Raw genomic sequence first — 11,255 nt, forward strand, 5'->3', positions numbered from 1 at the left:
GGGTCCTCAAACTGCGGCCCTCCAGATGTTGTGAAACTACAAATCCCAGCATGCCTTGCCACAGTTTTGCTACAAGAGAATGTTAAAACTGTGGCAAGGCATGCTGGGATTTGTAGTTTCACAAAATCTGGAGGGCCGCAGTTTGAGGACCCATGCTCTAGAAGTATAATGGGGAGACATAAAAAGCTCCTCACAATGGCCCTTATTCTGATCGTTGCGGATATTCCCGCTTGCGTACGGGCCGCCGATGTTTATCTTCTGCGCATGTGCAGAGGTCACTCTGCGCATGTGCAGGCGATTTTGCCGCAAGGATTCTCTATACGCCGCACAGGGGGCGTAGAGGGGCGTGAGGGGCTACTTATCCTCATTACCCTATGCATACGCCCCGCGTTTCATGGGCGTTCCCATGCAAACGCGGGGCGTATGCATGGTAATGAGGCCGTGACGCGTGGGTACGGGGCGGGCATCTGACATCGCCGGATGTCAGCTGCCCGCCCCCATACAAGATTTCACACGGACAAGTGTCCGTGTGGTCTTGTGTTGCGGGACCTGGTGGAGCGTGCGGCCCTGCATTCGATGTTCGGCGACCATCGAATGCAGGGGCTGCTCCCACCATGGAGGAGGCGTATCCCCGTCCAATTTCATGCGGATCGCCACATATCCGCGTACGGACGGCAGGTGGCGATCCGTATGGAAGGCGGGGATTCGCCTGCACGGTCGCGGCCGCATATTCTGATCGGGCCGCACCGATCAGAATAAGGGCCTAAGTTCCTGGATTCAAAAGACTGTGCTTAGCATCTCCATACAGTTTTAGCACTGCATACTACATGGCACAAAAGTTCTTGTTTTTTTTGTACTGTTCTGTAACAGCTACAGCACTATGGGCCTTATTTTGGTTCATTATTTCTGACAAAATCCTTCTTAGATGGGCAAAACCATGTGCACTGCAGGTGGGACAGATGTAACATGTGCAGAGAGAATTAGATTTGGGTGGGGTTTTACTTCAAAGTGAGATCTGTATTGCAGTGTAAAAAAAAAGCAGTCAGTATTTTCCCTGCACAGAAACAAAATTACTCACCCAAATCTAATTCTCTCTGCACATGTTACATCTGCCCCCCCTGCAGTGCACATGGTTTTGTCCATCTAAGAAGGATTTTGTCAGAAAGAATGAACCAAAATAAGGCCCTATGTGATGTCTCCAGAAGTATAATGGGGAGACATAAAACTCAGCTTCTGTGCCTTAGCGTAAGGAGACGCACCTTCCGCATTCCCCTTAGACATGTAAAACCTATGCCCTTGCTCGCACCATAGATGTGAGCTTCAACAAATCTCTGGTTCAGGCATGGTAGCCATTTTATTAACTTGCTCATTGCTTGAGTCTGGCCTGCTGCGGACAGTATGGTGACTGTATGCTCGCTCTATCCCCATAGCCCCTATGTGTTTTAAATAGTGTAATGAGACGCACGTACAAAAGTGCCCATATACAGTGTATACATAACCTATGCAATAGCATTTTCTGAGAAAAATGTCTATATAACATACAGTACTGTGTAGTTAAAGTAGTATGTATAACTGTATGAATGCTAGACTAAAAACACAGAAAAAAAAAAAAAAAAAACGGTACTTGTTTCCTAGCACGGCCACACCGATTAAGATCGGGGTGATCGTGCTGAAAAAAATCGGGTCGATCGCATCGCATGCGATTTGGTCGCATGCGATGCGATCGACGCGACCGACCGATTTTTCACCCGATTTTTTCATTAAATCCAATGTAAATTGGGTCCCTGGGACCCAATTTTACATTGGATTGAATGAAAAAAATTCCCAACCCCCCCAAATTCAAGCGCGTAAACCCCACCCCACGATAGACGGCAACCCAAAGCGTGGCGAGCGCAGCGAGCCCGCGAGGGGCGGCGGTACGCGTCCTCCGACCTTTTCATGCCCTACTATCCACTAGGGCGTGGAGTGAGAATAGAATAGTGTGGCGAGCGCAGCGAGCCACCGAGCCCGAAGCGTGGCGAGCGCAGCGAGCCCCGCGAGGGGACGCGGATACCTTCACAGGTAAACGCGTCCCTTCGCGGGCTTCACAGCTGTCCGCGTCGCCACGGACACCTGTGAAGCCCGCGAAGGGACGCGTATAACTGTGAAGATATCCGCGTGCGCTCGCCACACTATTCTATTCTCACTCCACGCCCTAGTGGATAGTAGGGCATGAAAAGGTCGGAGGACGCGTACCGCCGCCCCTCGCGGGCTCGCTGCGCTCGCCACGCTTCGGGTTGGCGTGTATCGTGGGGCGACGACGGGGACATTTATAATGTGAAATGGGTCATATTGACCCATTTCACATTTTTTGACATTTTTACACCATTTCAATGTTAAAATTTTTTTTAACATTGAATCCTATGCAAAAATCGGGTGCATCGCGTCGCATCGCGTCGGGACCAATGTTAATGGTCCCGACCGACGCGATGCCCCCGATATTTTAACTTCCCGACAAGATTTCAATGTTAAAAATTTTTTTAACATTGAAGTCAATGGAAATATCGGGGGCATCGCGTCGGTCGCGTCGGGACCAATGTTAATGGTCCCGACCGACGCGATGCCCCCGATTTTTGTTTCCTAGCCGGCAAAATGGACCTGATTTCAAAAGAAATCGGGTCCATCGGGGTAATCGTGTCCCTTAATTAAGGGACACGATTACTTAAGATTGTGGCCGTGCTAGGAAACAAGTACCCAAAAAACACATTGTCACTTAGAGAATCAACCCCGGGTCTCTAAGCATGTAGAGCAATACAATTATTCACCAGCCTACGACACCTGGTGCTAGCGACCTGTGCTCATGAGTCTATGTAAAGAGTGATCTCATGCCATCAGTTATGCTTACTCTACAGGAAATGAAGGACACTAGGTTGACTAGGAGACTGGACATCACCTGGCCCACTTGCCCGAGCTTGTATTGTACATAAAAACAATATAAAACTTTGGAAAAGATACATAGACGACATCGTCTTCGTCTGGGCTGGTACCGAAACTGAACTAGAAGAATTTTGCAGTTATCTTAATACTAACCTACTCAATCTTCAATTCACCACAGTTACAAGCAAGGAAAAAATAATCTTTTTGGACCTTGAGATCACCATAGAAGAAGGGAAAGTCATCACAAAAACGTATACCAAACCGGTGGATGGCAATAATATACTCCCAATCCAAAGCAATCACCACAGGAATTGGACAAACAATATCCCAATGGGGCAATATAAAAGATTACGCAGAAACTGCTCCAACAAAAACACTTTTCTAGAACAAAGCGAAAAGATGACTCAAAACTTTTTACAAAAGGGCTATAATGAAAAAACTTTGCGAGACCAACTGACAATCATTACTGATCTCCCCCGTCAAGAAACAATCAAATATCAAAACAAAAAACCCACCACTAATGAAAACCTTACATTTATTACCCAGTTTAACAGTAACCACCATTTATTTGAGAACATTCTGAAAAAAAATTGGCCAATTCTCCTTTTAGATGAAGATCTAAAACCTCTATTGACAGAAAAACCAAAAATCATTTACAAAAAGGCAAGAAATCTACGACAAGAACTTGTTTCCAGCTTCATCAAACCAAAAATTCAACAAAAAAACCAACTTACAAAAGGCTTTCACCATTGCCTTAACTGTAAAGCTTGCAAAAATCAAAACAGCATTTCTACCAAACCCACCACAAAGTTTGTATCCAGTGTCACCAAAAAAGAATATAATATAAAAGAACATATCACATGCGAGTCAGAAGGCGCAATATATCTTTTAAGCTGCCCATGTGGAAAACAATACATTGGACAAACCAAAAGACAGTTAAAAATCAGGTTCTCGGAACATATCTATAATATAAAAAAGGGACTGACTACCCACAGCTTATCTAATCATTTCCTACAAGTGCATAATAAAAACCCCGCAGGTCTAAACTGCATCGGCATAAAGAAAATCAACCAAGATTGGAGAGGGGGCGATTTTATTAAAACACTTAAACAAACCGAAACAAAGTGGATATATGCCATGCAAACCCTGATGCCAAAAGGATTAAATATTGATTTTGAACTTAATGCATTTTTATAACTACTATTATAATTCATTTATCTTAAATACGATTTTTTCAATCCACTTATTCTTATATTATTTATAAATATAATTCTCTCCTTTTTCATTATTCTCTCTTTTTCTTTTTCATTCTTTCTATTTTTATAAAGCACCGTATACCTTCAATTTTATCTATATAGGTCTTTCCATGAGGTTCCCACTATTTTATGTTCATTTCCGTTTTTTAATAAAGTTTTTTCAAAAAAAAAAAAAAAAAAAAAAAAAAAATGAATAAAAGGACCATTATGGACAGCAGACTGTCATTCTTGAAAAAGTGCTTTAACTGCACGAAACGCGTTGAAGACCTGCCTGTGGATACCTGCAAGTACCTGCAAGAACGCTACCCTGACCTCTACAAGTTCCTTCCATCAAGCGGGAGCACGAAGAACCATCGCCGGCTACACGGCTTTCACGGCACCGTGTGACGTCACCTACAGACGGAGACGAGCGGCTTCTCAGAACACCAGCGAGACGCTACCTCCGTCTCCCCGCCTGGCTCCCAGTCTCCCGCTCCGTGCTCTATAGAAGTAGGGACAGCTAGCAGGTACCCCACAGACTTTTACACGGACGCCCCAAAGGGGCTGTAAACATTATTAATAACGTTTATTTTATTTTTCAGGTGCTTTCTTATCTTTTACTCTACATCTTTTACTTACTCTACATCTTTAACTTTTTCTTCTATTTTATATTTAGCGCTCATTTTTCTGCAAATCATTAACCCATTCATTGAGCAGCTTATTTTACATAGTTTTTAGCGCAGTGCCCACAATTTTATTGTATTGTACTGTACTGTACTTTACAGTTGGAGCCGCAGCACTGTTCCCAAGAATGAGACGCACAGGCGTCTCATATACAAGCGCATCCCATTCTCAGCGAATGATGCGGCTCCACCTGTACTGTATATATCAATCCGCCACTGCATTATCCACCCAGCGATGGCAATGTGTACTGCATGCATATTGTATGGCGTGCCTCAACGCACCTCAGTGCATCTGAGCGCACTACAAAAGTGGCACGCCAAAACCCTCGCCTAGGCGCACTGGATGAGCGTGGCTCTATCTGTACATGTCAATCACGAATAATCCATTTACACAGTGTACTCACAACAAGGAACTCAATTTCCCCCAGCAGGGTCTCACTGTTGGCTTTGCTCAGCTCGATTAGGTGGTTGCTCTCAGAAATGTGATCCATTTGCTCTTTCACACTCTGGAGCATCTCTTCATAACTGCTCAACTTCCCCTCAATCTGATCCACCTCTTTCAGCGCCTCGTCCAGCAGCTGCATCAGGATGTTCACTTGCTTCTCCGAGGCCATGATGGACTGGATGTTTGCCTGGAAAGTCGCACATTATATCAACTTTCTCTCTTTTGGTAAATCAAACCATTAAACAACAATTTTAGAATTGATTAAAAAAAAAAAAATGAATGGATTATGGGTCTTATTCTGGTCCGTTCGTCCGGATCGTTCATTCGCACAGGGAACGATGTTGTGCATCTGCGCAGAAGTATTTCTGCGCATGTGCAGATGCAGACACTTGCTCCTGCGGAAGCCAGAGGTTCCGGGGAAACGCGTTGAGCAATACCAGATTGGCTGACTTCATCCATTTTTTAAAAAGTGACCGAGTTCACCTTCCCTAGATGTCCCTTATGATAAACAACTTGGATATCATCTATGGGTTACAGCTCTTTCCCTAAATCATCCAATGAAAGGAGGATCATCGTATGGGAGTCCTGAGCCTTTGCAAATATAAGTCAACCTAGAACTATCGCTGTCACAAGAATTCTGGCTACAAATTCTATCAGAGACACTGGATTGTAATATATTCGTCAGCTTCTAACATACCCCCCAAATCACGGGACTATTGAAATACTACCTCAAAGTGAGATTTATTACAAAATTGATTCACAAATACGAGATATATTTTTCATTTTTTTATTTTTCATATTAAATGTGTAATTGTATGTTTATATATATTTTTTATATTATTAAAATTACTAAATGGAGTGGACCGTGTAGTCAATTATTGAGACAGCAAGCGCTGGCACACACCTTTTTTTTTCTAGTTAAAATTTTGGGGTTCTTTTTTTCTTTTATATGTATTGTCTTTTTCTTTATATATTCATTGTCTTAAAATACAGGTCTCCAGTTTATGCCTGGGTATCGTTAATAACTGCTCTTGTTCTGATTAATTGAGAATGACTGTTGTAACCGGAACATAATTTGCTATATACCAGATGTTGTTTGATTCTAGTGCCCATGCTTTCTCTGTTTGAATGTATTCTGTATCTGATTTGTGACCTAATAAAAATGTATTATTTAAAAAAAAAAAAAAAAAATTGGGGGATATTGACAAAACCCTGTGCCAGCAGCTATTAATTGCGCAACACACACCACCTGCTTTTTCTCCTAAATATGAAAAACTTATGCTGACCGTTTCCCACATCTACCTTGTATATATCAATCTAGACACTGTATAAGAGCTATACCATACCCCTGGCAAGACAAACATTTGTATTAAAACACACATTACTGTGATTAACATAATCCTAAATCTTACCCCATCCAGAACCTGCAGCTCCCTAGATAACTTCTCTGCAAAGGCCTCTGCATTGGAAATGGCATATTTACAACCTTCCATCATGAACTCAATATCCTGCTTCTCCCTGGCATTAAGCTCCTGGTACTCAGCTGCTGCCTCTTCCTCTCCCCCAGCCACACTCTGGTTCTCTCCGCTAGGGACGGATTCTTCCATGTTCATGGGCAAAGACAAAGAAAAGCAGTATGTAAATCCACAAGAACTTCTGTACATTTACATGCAGTAAGTCATGGTCAGAGGCAATGGGAAGACAAGCCATGAAGCAGACAATGATTCTGTATTTGATGAAACGCGTAAGGTCCAGAACCGAAGACCAGGACTACTTGCAGAAATGTACAATCACAGACAGGGATATTTTAGGCGATGAAAATAAGAAAAATGGGACAACCAACCATACAATGACTGTTCTCACTTTTCCTAGCCTTGTATATCTATACATACTGTATATTCTAGTACATAATGCAAAATGCAGTGATGTGTATTGGTCTTAGATTGTGTTCTTCTTCTGCCCTCACAAATGTGTATTTACTGTCTAAATAGATAGAGGACGTAAAAACCAGCCGCTGAAGCGTCTCTAAATTAATGTACAGAGTAAAGTGCATGTTAATGATTTTTTACAGTCATTTTTAATCTGCTCTTTCACCGCAATTGGAAACAAGCTAAAAAGACTAAAAAGGATATGATCTAATAAGATAATTTTCCACATTTTTGGCCTTAATGGTTTTACATTCTCCATTTCAGCATTTATGATTAAACAGTCGTCATCCAGAACATGGATCTGTCAAACAAACCCCCGAAATGCATTGTGCACTGGCAGAAACTTATTGGCCCAAGTTCAGGCCTGAAGTCATGAGGATATAGTAGGTTCAGTCTATTTCACGTAACATAAAAAGAACATAGGATGATTTAGTGTGTGAAAGTAGAAAGATAAATCAGGTCACCCACCTTCCGCAACTTTAGGCAGTTCTGGAGAGTAATAAGTGGGGGAAAAAAGAGAGCAGAGGACAGTAAGCAAAGGAGTATTAAAGCAAGACTGACGTAGAGCAAATGTGTACAGCTACTACACACAACATTTCATTGCATATTATGGGCCTGATTCTGAGTCTTAAGCAGCCCGCACGCAATGCCGATGTTCACGCAGTTCAGCGCTTATTTGCAACGGTATTTGTGCGAAAAGCTCTGGAAACCCATACGGGGGTGTGGTATATGGTCCCGACAGTCATTAGCCTGACGTCAGGATCCCGACTGGCCAGACTCAGACATCATGGTGAGCGCAACAAAGCCCCTTGCGGGCTCGCTGTGGGCACAGTGGCTCGCTACGCTCGCCACCTATTCTATTCTCCCTATATGGGGGTCATGGACCCCCACGAGGGAGAATAGCCGTTGGCTGTCGGGACCCCGAGTGCTGGGGTTTTGACTGTCGGATCCTGACGTCGGGGTAATGACTGGCAGGATCCCGACTGTTGGGAAACTGTCCGTCACCCCCCATACGGCACACAATATACACAAAGGTGCTGTGGGGAGCAGAAATTTATGGGTGTTCCTAAACAGTGACTCAGAGGTGGCAAGTTAAAATGGGATGTACATAGGGTGTATTATAGGAGCGTCGCTTTTAATGCAATAAACTAGACGCAGAGCCGCAAAAATAGGAGGCCTTGTTCAGACAGACACAGTTTGACCGACACAGATTTACACAAGCGAAGTAGTTTGTAGCTCATTTGTATACACAGATGGCCCACAGGGATTACATGCAGTTGTGTCAGACTCAGAATCAGTCCCTATCAGTACAAGACGCATCATGCCGTTATGCAACAGAAGACAATAATTGAGCAGCCTTCAACAAGGAAAATAATTCTTGCCAAACATGTGCCATAAATACAAACCATTCATTATTGCCATTAGAAAACTCTCTAAGAGCCAGACAGGAACGTGACCTGTGGCAATGTCAGACAAACATTACAAGCTATTGCCATATATGATCCTATTATACACAGTACAGTGTTTAGGTGTGTATATTTACATTATTGTATTCTAGCCATCCTGAGGTTTGGGGGGTTTACAATTTAGGAAAGAAATGATCATTTAAGATAGAGAACAGTAGAAAAGGTTTCCAGTCATGCAAATTATGCTGAGAAACAAACGCACTTTTATCCCTGTTCATTCCAATCATTGTATCCGCTGAGCTGGCCAGTGTCCGGCTCCCATCACTGGGAGCATACTTTCATAACTTTTTGTGTGCTCCCTTATGGGGTATATTCAATGCCGTGGGCGAGCGGCGTCAGCGAGCAGGGCTTCCTGCTCGCTGTCACCACTCGCCCTGTCAGTATTCAACTGACCCCCCTCATACGCAGATTCCTCCTCGCTCCGTTTTTTGAGCGAGGGGGAATCGGCGTATGCAGCTGCAGAAGCAGCGAGACTCGCGGCTATATACAGCGGGTGCGCTGAATTAGCCGCATGTCTCGCTGTTTGGGGGAATCCTGGAACGTTGAATAGGGCGAGCGGCCAGCGAGGGGGCTAAACAGCAAGGATCGCTGGTTTTCTGCGATCCTCGCTGTTTAACCCCCTCGCCGGCCGCGGCGAGCGGCATTGAATACTACCCTATGACTGTAACTTAATTCTGTATGACCTATAACTCGGCACAGGTAAGAAACTTGGCAAAAGGGAACAGGGAGTTTTCTACGAATTACCCCTTTTACACTGCCCACCAAATCCAGCCTAGGTCACTGAACAGTAGCTTGAAGCCACGTTTACACTGCAAGCTGGACCTTAAATTCTATCTGCTGGCACATGGAGATGACATAATCCCCAAGTACTAGTGAGCTAGGTCTCCATAAGCTTGGTTCACCCATTTCTAATGCATGATTAAATGATTCCTTCTTGGGACCAACCCTACTCTCTACCCGGGTTGGACTCTTGGGTCACAGTACCCAGGTTATTTAGCATGAACGGATACTGTCCTTTGAAAACTATGATTTAGAGTCTTTGGCGGCTTTGAAAAATTAGCATCTTTATAAACTAGAATTGAACTTGACATTTTAAGATTTGATCAATTTTCAAACAATGTGGCTTGTAGGGGTATTATCTTCTCATTGCAATAATATGCATGCATAGAAAAACAACATCGTTTCATGTTTTGAAACCTTGTTTGACGCAGAAATAAAATATTTGTATGTATTTCATGTGTTTGCTGTGATTACACAACACCACGCGGATCATCAAGTATGAAAGAGTACCCCCCCCCCCCCAAAAAAAAAGAAGAGAAAGAAATTTGGAAAAACTCATGTTGACCTTATGTCGATAACGACCTAGACAGTGTAGACCTATCACCCGGATGCTCACATTTATACGGTACTGTACATCCTGGGAGTAAACATACCTATTTGGCAATTCCCCTTATACTTGGGTCAGGGCATCAGGGAAATCCAACATGTTGGAAATGCTCAATTCACAGATCGTAGACAAAACAAAAACCAGGGTTGGCAATTTCTGCATATCGGCGTCAGCAGGCGGGCATCTGCTCATAGCTGCATAGGCCCCAGTGTTACTGCAGATGCATGTATCATGAAGGTAAGGAACCCTTCTTAAATAAATGTTGCACCGGATTCCCCACTGTACACCGTGAATCAGTAAATGGGCACAACTGCAGTAAATGGTGTATAATGGTGATAATGCAATACTGATATCATCTAGGACAGGGGTGTCAAACACAAGGCCCGCGGGCCAAATCCGACCCGCCAGACCTCTTCATGTGGCCCGCGCAGCTGCCGCCAGCCTTCACCTTTTATTCTCGATTTTTTTTTTTTAAACAAGAAAGCCGCCTCTTCAGCGCATGCGCGGCAGCCTACAAGCCAGAGAACGTCTGCCCTCTAGCGCAGTGCCGCCGGTCGTCAACCCCTCCTCCGCTCCCACCTGCTGTATAGGAGCCAGAGAGAGGAAAGAGCAGGTCCGTCGTGGTGAATGGTGCTGCTGCTGCTGTGCGCTCCAGGTCACTTACTGCTGAGTGTGCACTCCTAGATTCTAGGAGCTTAGACCAGAGAGATTTTTATTGTTGGAACGACACAACACAGCGAGGGCTCGCAGAACATGCTGGTGCCTTTCTGGTGGTAAATGAGAAACCTGAGCACCTGATTAATAAGGAGAACAAAGAGACCAGCTACATAGGACAGCAGCAACTGTCCTTAGCCAAGTTTCTACTGGCCTCATGCATAGTCCTGTGAAATGCTGTATGTTTGATACAGATCTTACTGCACAATATTAACTACATTAAAAGTCTCATTTGGATATCGACAGGGGCATCGAGTGAGCGGGAGAGTCTCTAATTCTCCAGGCCCGGCTTGTCTACACTGTACGAGCCAAGCCAGCCTAGAAACAGAGCAAAGACCCCCCAGTGGTACATTTACTAAAGTGCGGGATGTTCTGTCTGTTAATATTTCTCAGATTAATCTCTTAAACTTTATATTTTGTTTTACATCTGTATATGTCGGATAGGCCAATCGTATTGTTCAAAAATCTTTATTGCACACTG

General features: G+C 43.9%; 1 protein-coding gene across 8 annotated transcripts in view; it reads right to left on the reverse strand.

Moving 5' to 3' along the window:
- Positions 1–11,255, reverse strand: part of EXOC1 (exocyst complex component 1) — a 64,471-nt gene that overhangs the window by 37,268 nt on the left and 15,948 nt on the right. For 5 of the 8 annotated variants that reach the window (XR_014469719.1, XM_083168673.1, XM_083168708.1 and 2 more), the window contains exons 5-7: positions 7,676–7,696; positions 6,692–6,879; positions 5,239–5,466 (exon numbers count right to left, since the gene is read on the reverse strand). Coding sequence is in view for 7 of the 8 variants with exons in the window: in XM_083168673.1 (XP_083024799.1) it covers positions 5,239–5,466; positions 6,692–6,879; positions 7,676–7,696 (437 nt within the window). In the remaining variant the exon portion in view is untranslated. The remainder of the gene's footprint in view (positions 1–5,238; positions 5,467–6,691; positions 6,880–7,675; positions 7,697–11,255) is intronic. The other 3 variants (XM_083168717.1, XM_083168699.1, XM_083168680.1) reach the window with 1 other exon arrangement.

The sequence above is a fragment of the Crinia signifera genome, chromosome 1, assembly GCF_055691185.1.
Source record: "Crinia signifera chromosome 1, ASM5569118v1, whole genome shotgun sequence".
NCBI lineage: Eukaryota > Metazoa > Chordata > Amphibia > Anura > Myobatrachidae > Crinia > Crinia signifera.